This window comes from Anser brachyrhynchus, assembly GCF_964034855.1.
Source record: "Anser brachyrhynchus genome assembly, chromosome: 3".
Classification (NCBI taxonomy): Eukaryota; Metazoa; Chordata; class Aves; order Anseriformes; family Anatidae; genus Anser; species Anser brachyrhynchus.
In genome coordinates, this window is record NC_137696.1 from 37916125 (window position 1) to 37940122 (window position 23998).

At 54.2% G+C, this 23998-nt stretch overlaps 1 protein-coding gene across 9 annotated transcripts; it reads right to left on the reverse strand.

Moving 5' to 3' along the window:
• Positions 1-725: 725 nt before the first annotated feature.
• Positions 726-23796, reverse strand: VEGFA (vascular endothelial growth factor A). 9 transcript variants are annotated; one of them, XM_080583708.1, is made up of 9 exons: positions 22770-23793; positions 16927-16978; positions 11607-11803; positions 9922-9998; positions 9484-9516; positions 9170-9316; positions 6722-6793; positions 5448-5579; positions 726-3168 (listed from the first exon to the last, which is right to left on the reverse strand). In XM_080583708.1, the coding sequence occupies exons 1-9, from the start codon at positions 22833-22835 to the stop codon at positions 3147-3149; spliced, it is 798 nt and encodes a 265-aa protein (XP_080439834.1). In that variant the 5' UTR covers positions 22836-23793; the 3' UTR covers positions 726-3146. The 9 variants fall into 9 exon arrangements, with proteins under 9 accessions (XP_080439834.1, XP_080439836.1, XP_080439835.1 ...); XM_080583710.1 differs by lacking the exon at positions 5448-5579 and having other exon boundaries at positions 22770-23796; XM_080583709.1 differs by lacking the exon at positions 6722-6793 and having other exon boundaries at positions 22770-23792.
• Positions 23797-23998: the final 202 nt, after the last annotated feature.

The following is a 23998-nucleotide window of genomic DNA, read 5'->3' on the forward strand; positions in this document are numbered from 1 at the left end:
CTGAACAAGATGAACCAGAGCCTCAAGTGCTTTTCCTCTTCCCTCTACTCTCTGCCCTCTGCAGAGGCCCAAACTGCACATAAAATAAATAAAAAACAAAAGCCACATCCTTTACCTTGAGAAGAGCAGGACAGGGCAGCAATGAACTTAGTGGTCTGTATTAACCCAATTTATCTTTGTTCCATGTCGTCCAGGATGGTGAGGTGTCCCTGAGCCATGACTGGTAGCGGATTACACACAGCTCCAACAGCAAACACCGAGTCCATTACCAGTGAAAGGCAGGCTCAGAGCATTACTTTTCATCTTGGATTGTAAGTTCCACCAAGATCACATCTACTCGTGCCCGCGCAGCACCCAGCATGATGGGGCTTGTCTCCTGATAAGACAAGAGGCAAGGCTGTGACCATCACGGCACTGCTTGGTGTCAGAGGCTGGAAAGGAACCCAGGAGTCCTGCCCCCTTGTTCCTGCCCATCAGACCACCCTCTTCTCACTGAGCTGGGAACTTGGGCTGGGCTTCACAAAAGTATTTTGGTGCCTACCTCCCACTAATTTCATGGGGCTTTAGGTACCTAGATGCTTTTGGAGGCGCTGGGCCCAAATCCAAGAGTCCAACTGGCAGGCTGCTGGAGCCCTGTGTCCTCCAGAGGCAATGCTGGAGGGTCTGCTACACAATGGAAGAAAATCAGGATGCAAGGCAGAAGGAGAAGGCAAAGGAAATCAAGGTCAGAATTAAATTCTTTAATACAAAAAAAGTTTGTTTGTCGTCGTCGTCGTCGTTTTTTTAAGATATATCTGTAATTTCTTTGTTTAAAAATAAATATGCACTAAGGAATATCTTGAAAAAATTCACTAGACACAATATGTAGTGTTAATATCTTTTTTCCCCGCAATTATTACAGATAAACAGTAGCACCAATAAATAAAATGATAACAAATATTAAAATTAAAAAGGAGAGAGATTCAAGATGTAGAATTTTCTATTTTTCCTGTCTCTTCTTTTTACATATATAAAAAAATCGTAGCGTCTATTTAATCCAAATCACACATATACATAAACATATATATATATATACAAACACATAGCCAAATATATATATAGTATGTAGATGTATATCTAACCCTTGTCTCAATAGGAATGTGTAGGGGTAGGTGTTAGAGAAATTAATTAAATAACTGCCCATAACATGCTACTGACTCTGCCAACAATTGGGGAGAGATGGGATGGGACAACAGGAAGGTTAAATTTATACACAACCAGTACAAATAAAAAAAAAAAAAGAGGTACGGCTTATAAATAGTTGAAATTAAATATTAACAAAGAATACTGAAAAATCCCTACTCTTTAATTAAATTATCTGTTTAATTTCTAATTTAAAAAGGGATATTAAATAAGTATATAAAACACTTTCTCTTCCCTCCCCCCCCCATTGGAAGCCTCTGTCTTGCGCACGATGCAGCATGAGTATTATACATTGCAGATGCAAGCACCCACCCGTGTGTTTTTTTTCTCCTTCTGAAAGCCATCAGTCGGATGGGGAGTTCCTAGTGGTTAGTAGTCACTTGTTGTGAGTCTGTTTTTAGACTGTCTTGTCTTTTTTGGAAGCTTTCCGTGTTGTACATTATCAGGCGTTGAAAAATTCAATTGCAGATGATGTTTGGCAGATTTCTGACACAGACCGAGTACCTTTTTGATTATTATTATTATTATTAATAATTTTAATCACAGAACTAGATTATATATATCCACATAGATGTACAAACACGCTTTCAGGGGTGTGTGTGTGCGCGCGTGTGTAAGGTGGGTTTCACATACACCACAGCGTATATTGCAGATACACACATAGCCAAGATTTTCAGACACGGCTTGGGGATTCCGGCTGCCTTCACATTTGATTCCCCAGCCCAAGAGCTGGAAAAGGGGCCTGATATTTACAGTACGCCATTAAAAAAATCTTGACGCTCACATACACACACACACACCCCTACTGTGTATATACTTTTGATTAATATCCCTTTCCAGAAATGTTCCATAAGCATCTTGGATGCTCTTGAGTGGCAGCTCTGTGCATGAAGAAAGCAGACAGTGCTGAACAATTGTGTGGCTATGCACCGGTCCCCATTCTTGCTTCAGCACACTGTAGGCCTTATGTCCTTTTGCAGCCACCAAGGGCGGGGAATCTAGACTCCTGTGATACTTCCTTGAATGGAAAGTTAGTGCGCATCAGCTGCCCACCATCCTTAAGAGAAGCCAGCATTGCCTCTCTGACGAAGTTTCTATAGCGAATAAAGTCAACGCAAAATGTACACTGACATCCCATGTCCCAGCAAGGCAGGCAGGTTATGAGACGAGTAAGGGCGAAGGTTGGGGGAAGAGAGGGGAGGAGGAATCCTTGATCACGCAGATGGCCGTTTCCTTGGCCTTTGACCCATCGCACCCTAGGATGCCGCTCTTTGGAACTCCCTGCCCATCCTCTCCATCACCTCTCCTCCCTGTCCCAGGCAAGGAGAAGGTGGTTTGTGGTACAGCACACTCTACAGAGAAACAGCGGAGGCCGCACAAGTCAGTTAGAGTTAAGAAGTTTACACCCAGCGCTTCTACTCAAGTCCAGTCTTAGCTTGTTTCTTATGCCCCAAGTAGCCCGCTTGTGTCCACAGCAGTCGAGTATTATCCAGTGAAGACACCAATAACATTAGCAATGTTAAAAAAAATAATCAGTATATATATATATATATTATATATATATGTGTGTGTGTGTGTGTGTGGTTAAGATATACATATATGTATATATAGATGTGGTTAAAATATATATACATATATATATATGTATATGCATGTATACACACATATATATGTATGCATGGGAAAACCCATCAAATACACCCCTATAGTCTTCCTGGCTCTGTTATTTAGCAGCATGAAAAGAAAAATAAAATAAAACAGTTCAAAACCCAAAGGTGAATTCTGTGCGGCGGGTGCCTTGGGGAATGTTCCTTCCGGAGTCCATCGTCCGTACTGAAAGTGCTGTGCTCTACCGATCCTTCATTTTTAGGGTTCATTTGGATTAGTGTTTTGTTTTGTATTTTTCTGTCCAGGCGAGAAATCAGGCTCCAGAAACAGGGCTGTTCCCCCTTCTTTTCCGCTGCTCACCGTCTCGGTTTTTCACATCTGTCAGAGAGGAGAGGGAAGGAAAGAAAGAGAGAAGAGATTAATGTTTGTGACGGGGGTGCAAGTAGGACAGGGAAGGGGAGGAAGGGAGGTGACTGATGTGTTTAAGAGCATATGGCGTTAAGACATGGCATGACGTCACTGGTGGGGTGAAGTGCTGTGCAGTCAGGGCAGAACAGCGGAGAACCTCGACCCATGAATGGGTCGATGAATTCTATTCCCACAGGCTCACCTAGACACGGAGGGACACTGGTACAGGGGTGAATTTAGGAGCAGGATCAGAGGTCTCCTCACTCACAAGCTGAGCTGAGTGTCTTGTTTGCACCCTCTCACACCATGCACACATAGATACACACACACACAAAAACAAGGCTAAGCAACGCATGCAGAAAGACACACTCCCTCAGCCCCCCACCTAGCCTCTTGTTTGGGTTGGAAGCAATGCAGACAACAAAGCCTCATGCAGGCGAGAAGGTGAAAAGAAAATGCGTCTCATTTCACTGGCTGCCACAAGCAGGGGTTAGCGCCACAGAAGAGCAGCAGCAGCAGCCTGAAGAAGCAGCAGGAGAAACAAAAATTTGCCCTCCCCTCCAGGGCCCAATTCTAACTCTACAAAGAGATGGAACAGGAAGAACTACAGCTTAACCAGCTTTTTATCTGGAAACAGATAAGCTACCCACTCTTATGACTCCTCCCTATCTTCCTGGCCAACACACCAGCTCTGGAAATCTCCCTTAGTGCCAACTATCCCACCACAGGGAGTGACTAGTAAAAGAAGCAAGTAAACCCCTTCTGCCGTCATGACTTCTTTGGGGTATTGTTTGTTTTTCATTGTACTTTGTACTATTTCTCAGTCTTCAAACTCTGTAGGGTAATTTCCAGTTACTCTGTGGATAGGGAGCAGGACCAGAGGAAAAAAAGCAAGGTTAGGTCTGGTCTCATTCTTTGGGGGCTATGCTCCCTGGGAGAAGTGTAACTCTGGAAGCTGCTGTACTCTGGCCCCTCCATCAATTACTTTCCCACTCGAATTACAGAACCCCAGAAAATTCCTCTGTTTGCAGAGCAGTTTCCACCACTCTGGCAGTGCCTAGACGCCTCCCTGATTTTGGCACATAGCACTTTCACACCTAATGGAAGCACAGCCCTAGTCACCTAGCCAATTCCAGGCAGGCAAACAGATGTCTCCTCTGTCAGGATGCAGCCACTGGTGAGGACCCTGGATCTCTCTCCCTTATTCTTTCTCATCCAGCCACTGCTCCTGCAATATTCTCTTGACAGGAGGAAGCTCCTAGATCTCTGTGAACTGAGTTTGGAGGCACAACCAAGGGCTCATTAGCAAACCCATCGCTGTCCTCTCTACGGATAGGTAGGATGATCACGCACCAGAGATGCACACGCAGCTGGTGCGAGTCAAGTGACCCCACTGAGTTCACCAAAGTGCTCAGGTGAGAACCAGGAATCGGTTTCTGCACATGCCCATGCCACAGGTGGTGCATGGTAAGTAGCATTCAGACAACACATGCACAGTGGGGATTTCTGAGCAGACACTAACCAGCGTCTTTGCATCTCCCACCTGGTAACTGAAATACAGACCTCTGCCTGCCTTCACCTAGAGACATGCTGTATCCCACATCACAGCCCTGAGTGCAGTCCCTCAAACCACAACTCTGGCCAAGACATGGACAGTAAGTACACTGCGAGCACAGTGCAAGAGGACAGGGCCCTCTCCCTGGCTTTCAAGAACAAAAAGGCAAATGAGAGCATGAGGACATCCTTGAGGGTGAGGGAGGTTCCTGGCCTGGCCTTCCTTACTCCGCACACTGCAGAGTGTCCACAAGCCATACAGAAAGGGCTTGGAAGACAGGGGTGGTGGAATCCTAGTCAGCTAAGAAGGATTTGGCTTTGTACAACAGCACCCTCAGAGTTGCACACAGATAATGCACAGAGGGCTGCAGACCCTCCCCCTGGCTACTACAGCAGCATGAACTCCGTTACCTCGTTCTAGGGGAATGGACACCTTAGATACAAATGCCCTGTCTCTGGGAGCCATCCCCGTCCAAGTCCTGACAGCACATCAGAAACGCAGAGCTGCCCTTTGACACACGGAATCTCTGTGCTCATCTCAGTTAGACCCTCTGCCCTCTGGCCCACGTAGGATAGACAAACGAAGTAATCATATAGCACTGGTGCCAGAAGTCAGCAGGAAGCAAGCTCCCCCCTCTTTCTCTTTCTCTCTCTTTCTTTTTGTGTGTTTCTCTTTCATCCTTCAGGACACAAACCTGCAAGTGCGCTCGTTTAACTCAAGCTGCCTCGACTTGCAACGTGAGTCTGTGAATTTGCAGGAACATTTACAGGTCTGGGGATCTTGTACAAACAAGTGCTTTCTCCTCTCTGAGCAAGGCTCACAGTGACTGCAAAAAGGCAAAAGGAAAGATGTCTAAGCTACAGCGCTTCAGCAGAAAGAAAATACACATGCAACACCCTAAACATCAAAGCAATCCCCTTGCCCCCTCCCACAGCCCCCATGCTGCCCACTGGAGCGTCGCAGGCTGATGGTTTTCCAGCAGCACCCCGGCAGCCCCAGAACCTGGTCAGGACAGCACCCCTTTGCATTAGCGTAAAGAGAAAGAGAACAGGCTCTGCACAGTATTCACAAATGCTGCATTGGATCTATCGGCACAGGCCACAGGGAGGAGGAAGGGGGAAGCAAGGATGGGAAGGTGAGAGGTCCCAACCAGCCATTGATATATCAATGAAAGGCGTCCTCTGAAGTGGGCTATTCGAGTAGAAAGAGGCCAGCGGCTAAATGAGTTAAATACACAGGGTCTCTCCCCCCTGGAAAGCAGCTGGGCTCCAGCATCACGTGCTTATCCCTGCAGTCGGCAAGGCCCTCCTTTCTGTAAGCCCCGTCCCAGCCTTGCCACCTAGGAGTCTCCCGTGAGGGAAGGGCCGTGAGTTTTCAATGCAGAATTTTGTGAACCACCGTGAGAGACAGAGCGAAAGAGACAGGGAGAGAGACAGGGAGAGAGAAGCCACCGAAACCAGCAGGGAGAGAGAGAAAGAGAGAGAGAGCCCCCCAGTTCCCCAGCACCCCCTCTCCAGCTCCCCACCGTCCCACCTCTCCTCTCCGCTTGTGACTCCACCAGACACGCACGCACACGCGCGCACGCACGCACACACACCCATGCACGGCAGGCACCAGCCTGCCCGTCGCCAGTCACCGTAGCACGAGACAAGTGGGGGACAGCGCGCGACAGAGCCGCAACCCCAGGAGTGGGAGAAGAGGGGCAGAGCGCTCGCCCACCCACCCGCGCTCCTGTGCCTCGGGAAAATGGTCGCCAGTGATGATTAGAGAGAGCCAAGCAAGCGAAAGCCGCCTTCCCTGAGATACCCTTCGTGCCAGAGCGGTGCCACCGCCAGCGCTGCCCCTGCGGGATCTGCAGCCCACCAGTGACTGGGAGGGGAGGGTGAGATTTTGAGTGAGCAGCAAGCAGGCGGACTGGTTTGGGGAAAGGGAGGGAAGAGAGTCTACAAGCAGAGGACACAAACGTACAAGCTGGGTGGTTTGTACCGGCCTTTCTTGCGCTTTCTCTTTTGACCCTTCCCCTTTCCTCGCTTTGATTTTCTGGAAGAAAAACAAAAAAAAAAAAACAGAGAAAGAGAGAGAGAGAGAGAAGGAAAGAAAGGGAGAGATAGAGAGAAAACGGAAGAAAACGCAAGGAAGAAGAGAAAAAAAACACAGCCATGTGCCTTGCTGGGAGGGGGAAGCACATGAGGCAGGACCGGAGGGCAAGTCCCGGGGCCGAAGCACAGATCTCCACCTCGCACACACACTCACGGGCCTCCTGCGCTCCTGCCAGCACCGCACCCAGCCTGCCCGCAGCCAAGCCAGCGCCAGGGGACACGGCGTGCGCAGAGGCCACCTCCACGCGGGGCTGTCTCAGAGGGCCCCCGCAGCTCCCCGGAGAGGGGCAGCGGGGCGGGGGCGAGGGGAAGGGAACAGAAAGCCTGGTGAAAGCGTCACGCAACCGCAGCGAGCGCAGACAACCATCCCGGGCCACAAGCTCAGGCGCACGCTGGCTGACGAGGGGCAACCTGTGTGGAGGGGCTCCCCCTGGGGAAGAAGAAACCGCCCTGACCTGGTGGCGAGGAGGGGGCAGCCCAGGGATGGCGACAATCCTGCCTCGGGATGGGCTCAGCACGCTGGGACAAGGGGGGAGAACAGGTCTGCACAGCGGCGCTGTGTGGGAAGGGGCCACCTAGCCCGCGGGCTCTGCTCGCCCACCCCACTGCCTGCCTGCGGCTCAGTGGGCTCCAGGAGACCTCGCTGTCCGCTAATAGCCCTCCGGCAGCCTCCTTCCTGAGCGCCGGAGGAGGAAGAGGGAGGCCTGACCTAGCTATGACACCAAGGAGATGATAACCAGCAAGAGGCTTCAGGCCTTCCCTCCTTTTCTCCCTCACCCACCCCCTCCCTCCCTCCGCTTTCCACGTGGATCTGACAAACTGATGAGCGGACGGAGCCAAGGCACCGACTCTCTTAAAAATTCACCCCTTGCTCCTGATTCGGTGGCAGGAGCCGGGACGGGACGGGGCTAGGACGTGCAGGCCTGGACGCTAACCATGGACCTCTACAGCCCAGCGAGAGCACAGAGAGGGAGGGAGGCTGGAGCCTGCGCTGCTCCTTGAGCCACATCAGCGCAGCACCAAGGGAGAGGCATGCGAGGAGAAGGCCCTGGGCAAAGCACCAGGGCTTGTCAGACAAGTGGGCACCACGGCAGCTCAGCAGAGACTCCCTCCTTCCCTGGCGCAGCCCACCTCGGGAGGGAGCTGTTGAGGGAGGGGACATGGGGGGGCAGAAGGGAAAGCACCACGGGTGTTCCTTAGGCCCCGTTCAAGTCTTCTCGCTGGAACGAGTGTCAGAGCATCAGCTCACTCCCAGCCTCTGCCCTACGTGTCAGGAGTCACAGGGAGGCGGTGAGGGGAGGAAAATCGACCTGAAGGGAGGAGAGGGGCACCAATATAACAGGACTTTCAATCGAGAGCAAGTCAAAGCACAGCAATCTCTCCCATCCCTTCCCTTCCTTCCCCGGGGAGTGCAGAACCAGCAAAGAGCAGGCAAGGTGCTGTTAGAAGAGGAAAGGGAATGCAACACAGTCCGGGCTGGCTGCTTCACCCACACCCCATCCTCACCAGAGCTCACACAGACCCAACTCTCGCACACCTTCAGACCACAGAGCCACGCAGACCGACCGTCCCCGACACGGCCCTGCACAGAGAGGAGCGCCGGCTGCCCGATGCAGCCACGAGCGGATTTCCAGGGGGAGGAGGAGAGGCTGGAAGGCGGCTAGAAGTACACAACCGCCAGGAGAGGGGTGAAAGAAGTTCCCTCTCACTCTCCCGCTTGCTCTCTCTCTCTGTTTCAGCCTCATCGCCCAGTATTCACCCCTTTCCTCTCCAACTCCGCACCTCCAAGTGGCAGAGTCGCTATCCCAGCCATGCGCAGTCCGGCTGACACTCTCACCCAGAGAGGTCTCTCTATTTTTCCATGTTGTTCCACGTTTTGTGATCGTCCCTGCAACTACTGCAGGGCGAGAGCTGATTTATCTACTTTCCATAACCTTTTTACTTTGGGGAGGAAGGAAAGGGAAGGTTGTGCCTTAACCTTCTTCAGGTCACCAGAGTAAATCCATCAGCTTGAAAAAAACTCTCCTGAAAGCCTCCACCGAGACCCAGCTAGGAGATCCACCTCCTTTTATACCCTCCCACGCCCCCACCCCACCAAAACCAGCATCACATCGTGCATGGCATCAGTCCTGCCTTCACCAGGCCTCCACTGCCACCTCTCCCTGTAGCCAGCAGAGTTCCTACCCAAGCTGCTGTGAAAGAAGCCAGCAAGTTCTCACTCAAGCAGCAAGAAAAAAAAATTAATAATAAAGAAAGGCAGCGATTTGCAGTAACCAGAAACACCCCAGGAAGAGGGAAGGGAGAACGGGGGCTGCACCTTGAATCCATTCTGGTAGGACACACACGACGGGACTTCCCTGACTCGGGGTAAAGCATTAGGAATGACTGCCATGGTCGTGGGTCATGCAAGCTCCAGGTCTGGGGTATGAAGGAAGGACCGTCAGATCTGGGTTTCTGTGCCCACCTGGAACGGATTCAGAGTGTCGCCCCATGCACTACCATATGCCATTTCCAAAAACACCTTCTCAAAGTGAGTATCTCCAACCAACCAAGGAAAAGGGCAAGGGGCAGTGGGGAGAGGAAATGCCAACCAACCACCAAAAGAGAAAGGAGGAAAGGTTTGTCACTTACTTTTCTTGTTTATTTTTGACATCTTTCTTTGGTCTGTGGGGGAAGAGAGAACAAAGGCCTCATTAGAAGGGAGCTTACCACATACACATCCAGTATTATTCCCAGTTCCCGCAAGCGCAGGGAAGAGGACACGTACAGCTGCCGCTGCAGGATGCCCATGGCACAGGTTAAGTAGTCCTTCTCAAAGCGTTTGCTCTCCTGCTGCACCTCACCAGTGCCAAAAGACCCCAGGTTGCAGGCTAGCAGTGTCCACCTGCCATATCTAGAGATGGAGGAGCCTCGCCAGCAGAGTTCTTTTCCCAGGCTCAGCCATCCCACTGCAAACCAACTGAGGAGACCGCAGAAGCCTCTGGACAACAGTCCCAACCCAACGGCAGAAAAAACGAAAGGCTCAGAATAAGTTTATCGCAAGAGGAACCAGTGCTGCTCCATTCTCACCTGCAGTCACATTTACTGTGCTGTAAGAAGCTCATGTGCGCTATGTGCTGACTCTGATGGGGTTTAATTCTCATGATCTGGAATGAAAGAAACAGAGAGGGTCACTGCCCATTCACTATTTATATTCACAGCTCCAAATCAGCCCGCTGCGCGGCAAAGCATTTGCACCCCAGGTGCTCCTGGGAAGAGCATGGCAGAGTTTGAGCTGGCTTTGAGGCCCCGTTCGCCCAGGCAGAGAAGGCCTTTGATCACAAGCAAGCGGCAACACCAGGCTCGTGCCAAAGCTCTGTTTGCTCATGCATGCAAGGTGCCAGCACTGGTGGACTGCCTTGGAGACAGAGGCATGGGAGAGGGCGTAACACCACCATAAGATTCTCACTGAGCCGTCCCTGGTCAATACTAGCGAGACAGCAATGGAGCATTCAGCCTGCTCCCAGAGAGAGGCATGTTTCAGTCTAAAGCAAAGGCCCAAAGCAAAAGCTCCACGTCCGACTACCGTTCTCTAAGCCACCACTCCTTCCCGGCTGACATGTCACCTTCTCAGTGAGATGACACACAGAATAAATCTGGTGCTCTGTGCTTAAAACACCCCTGCAGAGCCAGACTTCGCCCAGCCCCCCGCTCCGTGTGCCTCCAGGGAAGTTATACGGGAAGCTAGGCATGTACTGTCACAGTCTCTCAACCCAGAACCTGGCTGGACCACTAGTTCTAGCAGTTGCACCACAGATCTCCTGAAGTGCTTCTGACCCTTCACAGGCATGCAGGCATGCCAGCCAAAACATGTAATTCAGCAAGGAATGGTAAGAAGAAAACTGTCCTTAGTTACACCGTGCTAGTAGGCTCTGGCCCAGGCTGGAGCATGCAAGTGGAAAAGCAATACAGGGGAACCATGGAAGGACACAGAGAGGTTCTCTGCCGGAGTTCAAACACAGCCGAGGTCACAAGTGAAAAGCACTGGCTGGTAATCACGCAGTCCTGCACGTCTCTCATCCATATCAAAAACTGATGGCAATATTTACAGTGCCCTTTCAAGAGGCTGAGGGACAAAAGTAGGTGAGGGAGCTACAGGCTAAGGGTAACGGACACTAGCACCACAGTGGATACAAGCTGGAATCCAGGCTGGCAGACAAGGGCAGTGACAATGCTCTCTAAGCAGAGCCTGGACCTTCCCCGTGTGCCCAGCCTTTGCTATCACGGCCAGTCCCTGTCTCTTCCAAGAAATGAATTCAGCAGCCTCCAAACAAAGGAGGAGGACGCCCAGAGGCAGAAAGGCTTTTCCACTTGACACTGAAGCAGTGTGTTTCTTAGAGACCCTTTCCACCCCTGCTGTGCCAGTGTAGCTAATGACCCAAATCCCCTGCTCTGTTGGTAAAGACTGACCTCACATGCCCTCCGGGAGAGAGTACTGACAGGCTTTTCCCTATTGCACTACTCAGCTGCCTTCAGAGCAACAGCTGTGTGGACCAAATGCAGAGTTAAGGTAGAGCAAGGGTCTGGGGAGTATCTTCTCCGGGGCCTCAGAGATAACGGCATCAAAAATGCTCCTTTGCATTCTCTACGCGTGAAGTGCTCCTTTGCAGAAATGCTCCTGTGCCTGCTGCTAGCTTCTGTATCTCTTGGGGTGGCTGTGACGGGTGACTTGCCTTCTCCACCCAAGCATGCCAGCTTGCAAGTTGGGCCCTCACCTCCATCGTGACGTTGTACACATCCACAGGGACACATTCTAGGCCCTCATCGCCGCAGCAACCCGCACATCTCATCAGAGGCACACAGGATGGCTTGAATATGTATTCCACCTCATCAGGGTACTCCTGGAAAATGTCCACCAGGGTCTCAATTGTCCTGCAGAAACTGCGCTCGTAGACTTCCAGGAATTTGATAACTACAGGGAGGAATGGAGGGAATAAGTTAATGCAAACTTAGCTCAAGAATGTCTAGTGCTTTGCCCCTTAAAATGAGCCAGACAGTTGCAACACATCTACCCTATGCTCTTCACTACCAGTCTTGCAGGCCTACGTCCTTCGTCTCTGCCCTACTCACCCACCCTCCCTCCCTCCCACCCACACCCCAAATCAGTAGGGGAAGAGAAGGAGATGGCCCTTCCTCCTGCTGCTTCGGGACAGAGACAAGATGGACCGGAGAGCTTCGCTATTTGGACTGGCCCTCCCTGGCAACATGATGCATCCCGCAGGTGCCTCGTCCCCTTGCCATTCCCCATACTCTCAGACATGCTGCCTCTAAGCAAAGTAGCCCAGCTAAAAAGCACCTGAGGCTGCTGCAGATGACCTGCACTCTGGATTAAGGCCCTTCACTCGTTCGTCTTTTACCCTCTTTCAAAAAGGCCATTTGATGCCTTGGTTTTAGGAGGCAGGGGTATAAGCCAGAGGCAAAAGCATCCTCTCTGTAGACCTCAGCGCAGAGGCACCCCTGAGAATGGTGAGACAGCTGTGAGCAGCGCATCCACGTGGCTCCACTCTCCCCACCAGCTACAGCTTTTGCCCACGTGCAGCATCCACCTCAGCAGGCCACCTTCAGAAGACCGACAGCACCTGCTACAAGTCGCAGCCTCCCTGTCTCTACACTGACCACTCTCCCACAGCAAGGAAGCAAGCCAGCACCTGGAAGACTCGAAGCAAGCCCACAGCACCCCCAGGATTAACCAGACCACACACTTGGCTACTGAACCACAATAAGGCGATGTGGGAGGGGGAACGGGGTGGATCTGCCATTATCCCCTGCCTTCCCTCTGAATGGAGCAAACACTAACTGCTTGCGACCTGCACTGATTTCACAAGCGTTTCTCAATGTTTCCCAGTCTCTTGCCAAAGCTTCGTCTTGCTGCTTGGTCAAGGGTTGGAGAGATTTAAAGAGATGAGAGATAGGGTAGATAAGTACACACGCACAAAACCCAGCTGCTCGTACACCTCTGCAAACAGCGAACCCCTGGAGCCCTCCAGGCCTCCCAGCTCTACCAGCATGCAGGCAGCAAAGGAAGTTGTCTCAAATGGAGCAGAGGATAAGCGTATGCACAGAGAGATAGTACCTGCCCCGTGCTGTTACACGCTATAATGATCCACCTGTACAGTATGCAGAGTCCTACAGCACCGAGGTTGATAACTCTGAGTGATAAGCGCAAACTGCTTGCATCATGGAAAAATGGTCTCTGGTAAGCGTTTCTAAAGCGCCCTGAACTTGTGACAAACTGGCATAAAGGTTACTTTGCCACAAAAATGCAAAAGCTGCAGGGCTTGGAGCTCACAGCCCGCAGTTAATTGTTGAAAGTTAATTCTAGGTCATGCAGAGCTGACAGTGCCACAGCGCTGAGAGCGGGTACAAGAGGGGAGGAGCTCCCATCCAGGCAGTCTGAAGTGTCAGAGAGCGTGAGCAGCTATTAAAAGAGAAAGTGGCTTATGAAAAGGAAATGTAGCCTGGCAGGCATGGACTGCTTGTTGGTATTCCTAGCCTAAAAGACAGCATGCCTCTGTTCCCTGTCCCTTCCCTTCCTCTTCCCTCCTCCCCTAACTACAGCGTGCCTCCTGCCTGTCCTCCGATCTTGTCTGTGCTACCTCCTTCTTCCTGCTCCCCTTCAGAGTGACCTTAGTCACTGCCTATGCTCCAACAAGTTGAACAATTTAATATGTGGGAAATTCTGCAGGCACAATGACAGCCACTGAACTGCACTGTTGATTATTCACGCTCTGCCAGCAGAAAGGATCTGGGAACTCCGGCAACACAAGCACAGCGCTGGATAAGAATGCTTCCAGACCCACTGCAAGGGGAAGGAGGGAGGAAAAGAGGGAGGAAAAGCGATAGTTACCTGTGCAGATCAACTGCTGCTCACTGAATTCCTCTGGAGCATATAAAGAGCCAGAAACCGAAACCAGGCAGAAAACTGAAGTGAAACTGATTCAGGTCCACAGTGCTTTCTACATGTTTGCACTGCGCGAGCAGCTGGATTATACCAGGGAATGCGGACTACAGATTGGCCACGGAACAGCACATTTGATTTATTTTGCGGAGCCTTTACTTTTATGGCTGCACCCTGATAACTATACTTGAGATCTGGGAAATCTGACAGGACCAAACGCCTCCCGTTATCAGTGCTGGAGTTTTTGCCTTTACTTTAACGTACAAGGATTTTCCAAAGTCTGAATCAGCCTCGGAAGAGGGAACGGGGACTCTTTATCCAACTGCCAGTCAGAATATCCTGCCACAAAAGGCGCGTTGCCTCGATTTCACTGGACACAGAGCATTCACACGGAGACTGTGCAGCACTCCACAGTCCATTTGCACAGCTAGTTCCCAAACCGGAGCACATGACTGAGGTACAGTCATCTTCACAACAAAGCCCTGCCCCTGCTACTGTATCTACACTTACTCCTATGTACTGGGAGTCATATTCCGCACTTTGCCAGGCTGATTCAGTCCGTGCTTCCTTTCCATTGGTTGTGTCAGGGACGGAAGGACGTCTGTCTTTCACGGGGAAACATAGGAAGGTCACTGAAGGACTAACACCGCTTGGCCTGCTCCCTTCCTGCAATTTGGGCCTCAGCCCATGTTAAAAGTTAATCCCACATTTAACCCACACCCCTACCCTGTAAAACACCTCCAAATTTGAGTCAGAGGTTTTTCTTTGTGAATGGAGAGGGAAGTAAGGTTAAAACTCAGCCAGGGCCCACATTAACTCTTTAGGCAGACATGGCCACAGCAGGCAGGATTAAGTCCAAATTCGGAGCAGTCAAGTGGGAACAAGCTAGACTAGAAAAGGAGCAGGTCTGTGATCATTCTGCCTCCCTCCCCGTCAATGGCTTAGCAGCAATACAGACACACTGTTCTGTTAAAAATAAAAGTGCAGCCACAAGTGCTGGTGGTTTCCTTTATTTATACCAGAAAATCTTTTCTCGTGGAACAAACAAAGAGTGTTTGTCTAACTCCTCTACAACTTCCCGTGCCACAAAACATGTGGAAGGCTCTCTTGAGCACAAAACGGTAGGGGCTGAAGTTAAAATTACAGGCTCCAACCAGAGTAAGTCCATCCCAAATAAAAACCTGTCGCAGCTTGACATCTCAGAGCAAGCACAAAATGGCCAAAGACACAAAGTCACCTTACGCACCCACCCCAAAGACCCCAGGAGCATCAGCAGAAGGCACTGCAGGATTGTCCTTGTACAACAGAGGCACATCATCGACTCCTCTTAACAGAGGGGAAACTGAGGTACAGAGAGAGAACCGCCAAGGTCATACAGCAGGACAGAAGCAGAGCCAGGAAGGTAATGCCAAGAGTCCTGATTTCTAGCTCGCAGATGTATTTGCATAGCAGAGCCAGGAATAGCATCAAGGCAATAGCACTGGAGTCCCATTGCTCACGTTGCTAGACCAACTTCTCCCCTGCTCCCATCAACCTTCCTGTGACAGGGAATTAAATTCTGTTCAACTCTTCCCTCCCCAGGAACGTAGTCAGACACAACAAATGGCACAGATCAGGACACTAGCTCTCTTCTACCAACAGCAGAGGGACTGGTTACCAAAATAAGCCTCACGGCAGGCTCCATCTTGATCCCTCTGGAGTCACTGAACCTTCTTCTGTTGACTTCAGCAGGAGCAAGGGTCAAGCGCAACATGCGGCAGCCCGCCAGCAAATCGGAAATTTCGGCCACGCAAAATGGACACCTAGCCCAAACGCTGCCTGCCACAAATCTCTGGCTACCTGCAGTTGGTCATACCAATAAAGTTACAGAAATTGAAATAGAGTGCAACATAAAAAGCCAATCTGGGCCCACACTGCTAGAGCCCTCTGCTGACCTCCAGCTGGAATAACGCTGGAGGTCACAGCCCATGGGGGGACCCTGCGAGACCTCCGACAGAGCCAGCCACGCCAGCGAGGGGCCTGCTCCGCTGCCAAGGTAATGGGGAAAACATGGTCAGAACAGAAGCTGACTGATGATCACCTCAGCCTGAAGGCCCCCAAGTCCACAGCCCCCACTTCTGAGCGGAGGACTGCGGACGGAAAGCCCACCTGCTGCAAGGCACGGGGCTCCACCAGGCAGGGGGCTTGCAGGAGGCACCTCTGACTAGCCTGGCGGCTGACTACTCTCCTGGCCTACACACACATGTGCTCGCAGAAACCCACGGGGCCGAGGACATGGCCACAGCCTGGCCTTTGGGTGGCTGGAGCAGCACAGAATCACTACGACTGCACAGGCACCACCTCGTTTCGTAAAATCTTTAAGGCTGGAAAAGACCTCCAGGATCACCTGGTCCCATCTCTACTGCGCTGCCAGCATCAGATTAAGCAAAACCTATATGGGATCAAACCCCTGAACCTTTTACGCCTGCTCACACCGGAGTAAAAGGGTGCCTTTCTCAAGCCTGGCTCTGCACACAGCGGTAGCCTGAGCTGGGGGACGAGGCTGGAAGTCACCCTGCATTGCCACCCCTCTGTCCCCAGAGCCACTGCTGGTGGTGCCGGGGCTGTCGGGCACGGCTCCGGCCTTTGTTCGGGGATCAGCCCCGGCCGCCCGGGCACCACCGGCGCCTCCGGGGAGGAGGCGGGCGGCTAAGATGACAAATCCCTTCCTACGGCACTGTGGCGAATTCCTAGGAGGCTGTTCGCAGCCACTCAGCTCTTTGTGTGCGCGCATAAATATATATATATATATATATATATATATATAAATGAGCGTGTGTGTGTGCACCAGCGCACGCACGCAGTTCTCCCCGGAGTTATGGGAAGCGCGCAGCAGGCTGGGCCGGCCCCGCCGCACGTCCCGGCCCCGCCGCACCTCCCGATCCCGATCCCGATCCCGATCCCGACCCCGATCCCTCGGCCGCCCCCAGCCCCGCGGGGTCCGGCCCCGACCCCGCCGGGGCTAATGGCGGCGCCCGGCGGCGGCAGCCCCCCGCTCCCGCTGCGGCTCCCCGGGAGGTGGCGGTGTTGGCCGCCGGCCGCTCCCGGGGCCCGGGCCGCCTTCCCCCGAGCCCCCCGGGAAGCCGCCCGGCTCTTACCTTCGTTGGGTTTCCGCTCCCCATCCCCCAGGGCAGGAGCAGCCTTCGTCAACTGCAAAGACAAGAGAAAAATCGGTCACAACGCGGAGCCCCCCACGCCGGGCCGGGGGCAGCCGGGCCCGCCGCCACCGGGGAGGCCGGGGCGGGCACAGAGCCCTTTTGTTCCCCCCCGTCCTCGGCCCCGCAGGAGCCGAAGGGAGAACGGGGCCGGGGAAGGGAAAGGGGAGAGGAAAGCGGCCCGAGGGGTTGGAAGGAGCCCCCCCGAGGGATTTGCAGCGACTGGGGGCAAAAAGCGTTGAGCAGATGAGGGCCGGGTGAGAAAAACAACGCGGGTGACCTTCTCCCGCTGGCCTGCGCTGCTCCGTGGGCCTGGGCAAGCCGTGGGCCCGGTGCCACCTCCAGAGCAGCGCCAGGCCTGCCTTTCTCCTTCAGGCCTCCCCTTCCCCGCCATAGAGGTGAATCTGGCCCAGGAGGAGGGCCGAGCGGGGAGAAGGGCTGTCAGGCGCGAAAGGGCATCGCGCCCCGCTCAATGTCACCGATGTCTGTCACTCTGTGGCGGTGGCCACAGAGGTGTCGCTATCTGGCCCGGTGTCAGGGCGGTTAACTGCTGCGGCACCGCACGCCGTGAACCCCCATGTGTCCCTCTGTGCTGGCACTGTCACGTAACGGGCCCGTCCCCAGCCCCTGCGCGGCTTCCCCAGGACAAAAAGAGGCCCTGAGCTCTGCATTCGCTCCTGCTGCCCTCTTGGGACAAGGGGCATTTCCAAACCGCTGACGCAGGCAGGAGCAGCAACAGGGATCCCACCCCCAGACTGGGATGGAGCGGTGTTACGCTGCTTCACTGAGGAAGTTTCTTTTTTTAATTCCAGGTGAAACAAAAACTTCACTCTTCCTGCTCTGCGTGAGGGTTTTAGCTCTGACGTAACTTTCCAGCCAAGTCAGGTTTCCCCCTGCTGTTCTTTTCTGAACCAAAACCAAAAAAAGCTTGGGTTTCTTCACTTCTGCAAGGTATGTTGCCACCTGCGTGACGCCATCCACCCCGGAACCTGCTGCATTTCAGCAGAGGCGCAAAAAGAGAGTGGCAATGCAAACACACAGAGCACTGTTTCATCAGCAACATGCTGTATTTGGGCTTAGAAAAAGGCCCTCTGATCTCACAGCTGGAGACAGGACTGAATTGAGCAGGCAAAGTCCACCTCGAGCTCACAACAGGAATCTGCCACCTATGGTCTTCTAGCAGCCCTGTGCACAGGGCAGCACCACCTTCTGAGTGGCCTGAAGTGTCAGCTTTTAAAAGGAGGAGGAAAGAGAGCCGGCAAAGCCCCTCTCCCAGCCATTCCTTTGTGTCTGTGCACAGTTCCCTTTGTCTAAGGTCCCCCTGATCGAACTCCTTGTTTCTCATTTCAACCGACGTCCTTCTGTACCTGGGAATAACGCACCAGGCCCAGACCTGAGCCACCCCACGCGTGGATCTGTTATGTCCCTGGGGAGAAAAGCCTGTGTGCCTAACCTCAGTGCTGTGATAACAGTTTAAAAAGCAGGTTCCTAGGAACAATTTCATTCCTGAAGTGTGAAGGTCACTGCAACAGCACAAACAAAATGGAGGCAGCAGAGGTTGCAGCGGCCTTCCAAAGACGCACAGCGCCTGAAGATCTATGGGTCAAAAGAAAACCGCATCAAGGGCAGAAAAGCCTCCATTCATGTCATAGCACAGGAAGAAGATCACGAGCCAGGCCGATCTATCCAAGTCACAATGCTCCCAAGACCTTTTTTGGTTTGCACACCAAATGACCGTGATGGACTAAGCAAAATTAGCTCTGAGACACCTTGAGGGTCTTTCTGCCTGTTCCCAGCGTGAGGCGGCTCAGCCTGCTGCCAAGCCCCCTGCCTCCATACGCACACGAACACGCGCACGTGATGCATGGATGCTGGGAAGCAGACGTAAGCCGCACACTTTCACTGCTCACCTGCGCGTGGCCAGCACCTCTCCCTGCCCAATGCACCGGCGCGGGAGCCAGAGCACCCTCCCAGCTCTCACCTAGACCTGGGCTGCAACTGCACCCGTAGGGTGGGAAACAGGATCGGTACGGAGCCTGCCAGGAGCAGGGTGAACGAGGTTGCTGTTCCCCCCTGGCAGAGCTCTGCAGCACTCGAAGGGGAGCTCTCAGCAGTCACCCAAAAGGTTTCCCAGAACTATCAGTAACACGCTGTCTGCCCACTATACCAGGAAACCTCTCTGCCCTTTTGGCAGTGCCTTTCACCTGTGGCTAATGCCCTCCAAGCCCGTTCACTCAAACAACAGAGCAGGCAGGGGGTTCTGCCTCGCTTGAAACCGGGCTGCTACGTATCATAAAGGGCAATGGGAAGCCAAAAGCCTTCCAAGGGACAAGCAGGCCCAGCGTGCCCTTCGGTGGGAGCCTGAAGGTCACGCTCTCCTCTGCTGTCTTTTGGAATTACCCAACAGCTCTGTAACACAATTTGTTTCCAATAGATTTTCAGCATTTCACAGAGGTGTGGAAGCAAGCCCTGGGCTCGAGAGCAGGGAAAATGCCCCCAGAGAATGGGGCTGACCAGGGGGAAGCTCCTTTTTGTGCCCTTTGCAGGTCGCAGTGAATGCACATCCTGAAGTGGGGTAAAACCCTCCCGAGCAAATAAACCTGCCTCACACTGTCTGTATCTGCACCTTCCCCGCCCCCCTTCTCCTCCAAGTGCCAGTACGAAGCAAGTTACTCTCTGAAGGGAGAGAAAAGGTTAATCAAGTCATTCCTCTCCAGCCATCACCCCCCTCACCACCACCACCAGGACTCTTTCTCTCCCTTCCCCTCCCCCTAATCTGTGCAGCCTCATTAAAAGAGCTTTGTAACTGTTTAGGACTGGAACAAACAATCCATCCACTTTGAGAGGGGCTCTGGGACAGGAGTTAAGGCACTTTTCGTCTTAGGCGCTAGAAATTCTTCTCAGCGGTTTCTACTTAAGCGGTGGGGGGACTCGCTGCACTCCTTCCCCATTGTACCTACAGATGGAGATCAGTAATCCCGCGAGCTGCCAGCACGGCGCAGGCACCTCTGACACGGAGCAGGACGGACAAGAGACCCGATTCGGGGTCGCTCAGGAATCGGAGAGCCCCTCCGAGACCCCAGCATGGGTTCCCCTCTCCCCTGCTCCTGAAGGAGCCCTCCTCCTCCCGGCGTGTCCCCGGACCGCGGGCCCGCAGCGGCTCTGGGGAAGGTGACCCGTGGTGTCCTGGCTGCCAGGGGGCTCGGGAGGCAGGCTCTGGGGGCTCCCAGCGGGGCCTGGCGCAGAGGCACGCCGAAGGCAGCGCGGCTGGTGGGTGTGTGATCATTAGCAGTCTGGTCACAGGCTCGCTCTCCCTCCCTCCGTGTCTGATCGCTGCCTGTTCCCTGTGGCAATACAGCTGGTATAGCCAGGTCCCTCCACGGTTTGGGGTGGGAAGGGATGAGCTCTCAGCCCCCCACCAGCATGCACCCGCCACCATGCCGCCGCCGAGACCCCTGGACAAAGGAAGATGGGGAAGGACCTGCCTTCCCCCATTCTCTAGGAAACCGGGGACTGGAAGGGGACAAAAACGCAACCTCCCGCACCCTGCGGGGCTACATACACGCCCGCTGGCCAACAGCTGGGAGGGTGGCACTGCAAAACCACCTCTCCCTCCCTCTCCCGCATGGAAGGGCTGGTGCCACGAGCAGAGGCAGACACCTGTGGCATCAGCGCCACCCAGCCCGGGCCGTGACACAATTCCCCGCTGTCCCGGCCTCGCTGCAGGAGCGACCGTACCAGCTCCCTCGGTCAGGAGCCATCCCCCTGCCGCCTTCTCCGGGGGAGCACCGTGATTCCTGCGTCCCTCCTCCCTCGCCTTCAGGAAAGCAGCCTGACACGCGCTGGACCCTGCCTTCCCAGCTCAGCCTCTGCCAGGGCTTTTCTTTAATTCTCTCCAACGCGCCTGGCGAGCTAGATAGGTTTTATTCAGCACGACAGCCTGATTAACGCTACAGATAAATATTATCATCAAAGCACAAAACCCTAGTCCCAACGTGAAGAGTCATGCTTTCTGCCGTGCCCAGAGCCATCGTCAAGCTGCCTACGTGAGATCTGCTGGTATTTCCAACGTTCCCATCACCGTGGTGCCCAGGCGACCAACGGACAAATAAGGACAGAACTGAAGGACAGACCTCACCGTCTGTCTGTCTGAGCACTTATATGGCCCGCATCACCCGGCTGTCTGAACATCTCGCGATCTCTCGTGCAATTATCCCCGCAACGCTTCCCACCACCCCACATTTCCCACGCCACCCCGGAATTTTTCCCTACTCTTTCTTTTTTTTTCCCCCCCCACTGTTACCCTCTGTCTTTTCTCAGCAGCACCATCCTCCCGCCTGGGAGAAAAGGCAGCATGAGGCTTTCACGCGACTCCCGAGGACAGGCAGACCTGGACCCTACCTGATCCGCAGCTTCATCTCCGGGGAAGAGGAAGGGGAGGGGAGAAGGAGCAAGGGGAGGGTTGAAGGGTATTATCACTAGACACCGACCCGGAGTTGTCTAACCTACAGCCAGGGAACAGACGCTGCTCTGCAAGTTTACTGAGGAGCTGGGAGGCAAAGAAGCCCTGTTTTCGGTGACGGTGGAAAAACTCTTGGAGAGCGGAAAGAATCGTCCCACGAGCCAAATCTGGCAGGCTGGCTGCACGGAGCTGCTCCGTGACACGCTCTAATGAGAGCTCAGCCTCGGTTCCCATCGAGCACAGCCTAACGTGCGGCTGTCACTGGAGAAAGTAGAGATATAACAGGCTAGAAACAAAGCGTGCAGTGCCTGCATGACTTCGGTTACAGCTGAAATGGCTCCTAATTGGGGAGTTACCTTCCAGCATCGGTGCTGAACAAACAATGTGAATAACTGATTAGTTTGCAAGCGACGTTTATGTTCACGACAGTGGGAGATGATCTGGCCCGCATTCTCGCCAAGAGCTGAGGAGGAATGGCAGGGGAGAACTAGCTCCTTACAGCCCTTAAAACATAATCCACGCCTGCCTAGCATACAGCCACTTTCACGTGGGCACTCTGTCTAAACCCCTTAATATCTCTTGGCAACACAGCCCTCTTGACTCTTTTGAAAACAGATTTATAGGACAGGTTTGCACAGAAAGCTGCCTTTCTTTTTCTCTCTCCTTTTTTTTTTTTTTTAAAGGAGAGAAAGACAAGGAGGAAGAGTCGGTTTCTAATCGCTCAGGAATGACAATGAGGCAAAAGTAAAAGTGACCGAGGAAGGAGAGAAGGGAAAAACGAGGGGTTTTGTAATCTCGGTGCAGGAGATATGCATTTTGAAAAAAAAAAAATCAATCTGGAAGAAATTCAGGATCCATTTTGTCCTCTTTGATCTCTATTTGTTTTTCCAGCTAGGTATTTTGAACTCCACACGGCAGCGCGAACCCGAGCCGGGACCCAAGGCAAATACCGCCGAAACACCCTTTTGCAATGTCAGGAGAGCCGAGGCCGGCAGGAGAGAGGCTGATGCAAGAAGCCAGCGCGCTGCCTCCCCTCCTTTGCCTTCCCTTCCCTTCCCTGCCCCGCGCAGCGCCGCGCAGCGCCCCGGCCCCGCGGAGCCCCACGGCGGGGGCGTGCAATGCGCGCACATGTGCGCGGCCCCTCCGCGCCTCGCCCCCCTCGCACGGGCACAGCGAGCAGGTGGGAGCCGAGGGAAGGGGGAATAAATTTAAAAAAAAAAAAAAAAAGGAAAAAAAAAACACATTTTTTTTCTTAATTTTTCCCGCCCCCCCAACCCCTTCCCCTCCGCACGCGGGGGCACAAAAGCCCCGTCCCGCCGCTTACCTCCGCGCTCTGCAGATAGAGCAGCGCCGCCAGCCCCCAGTGGATCCAAGTGAGCAGAAAGTTCATGGTTGCCGCCGCACGCCGCGGAGGAACGGGGCCCGCCGCGCTCCGCCTCGCCTCCGCCGCCGCCCCGCCGCCGCCGCCGCCGCCGCCCCGCCGCGCTCTCGCCCGCGCCTCCTCCGTGCCCTCCTGGGGTGCCGCCGGCCGGGCGCTGCGAGGGGCTCCGGGGGAAGGGGGGCTCCTCTTCGGGGCGTCCGCGTTCACCCCTCCATAAGGCCGGCTCTCCGCCGGCGGCCCCCGCTGCTGCTCCCGGTGGGCGCTCCGCCGGGCCGAGCGCAGGCTCCGCGGCCGCCCCGCCGCCGCCGCCCGGCCCCCGCCGCCGGGCAATCCGAGCTCCACAGCGGCAACCGGGGCAGGCAGAGGCACCCGCGCCGCGCTCGCTCTCGGCTTCGCGCACTCACGCCAAAGTTTGCGGGGAAAAGTTTCAATGCATCTCTTTTCCTGCGCGCCCCCCACCTCTTCTTCGCGGCGGCTGCCTCCCCCCGACGGGGGGATGGAAGGGGCTGAGCCCGCCGCCGCTCGGCCGTCCACCGCTTTTTAAAAAAAAAAAAAAATCAGAAGAGGGCGAAAAAAAAGAAAAAGAAAAAAAAATCCAAACTGGCTGGAGAGGGAGGCAACCGGGGCGGAGAAGAGGGGAAAAGGGGGGGGGGGGGGGGGGGGAGCTCTGCAGGAAAGGGAGAGAAAAAAAAAAAAAATCCAAAGTATAGGTGGGGAAAAAAAAAAAAATTCAATTAAACGGGAGGAGGATAAAGCAAGGCGGCGAGCCAAGCGCAGGTCCCGGTGCCCGGGAAGGGCTGAGGTGCTCCCGCGGCGCGCTGTCCCCCGCCGGCTCGGCGTGCGCTCCTCGCCCCCCGGCGCCGCGGCAGCGGCGGCTCCGCGCACTCCAGCGGCGGCTCCGCGCAGCGCCCGCTCCCCGCGCAGCGCCCGCCCCACCGCCCGCTCGCCGGCGCTCTGCAACTGCTCGGCGCGGCCGCGGGGAGAGACGCTCCGCCGAAGTCCCACCCTCTCTGGCGATTCCCCTCCCTCCTTCCCCTCCCCTCTCGTCCTTGCGGCTCTGGGCGAAAAGGCCACGGAGGTAAAAGGGGGTGCGCGGCGCGCCCCCCCCCCCCCCAAAGCTCGCCCCACTCGGGATCGTGTCCCCCACCCCGTCCCCCACCCGCGGTTCCCAC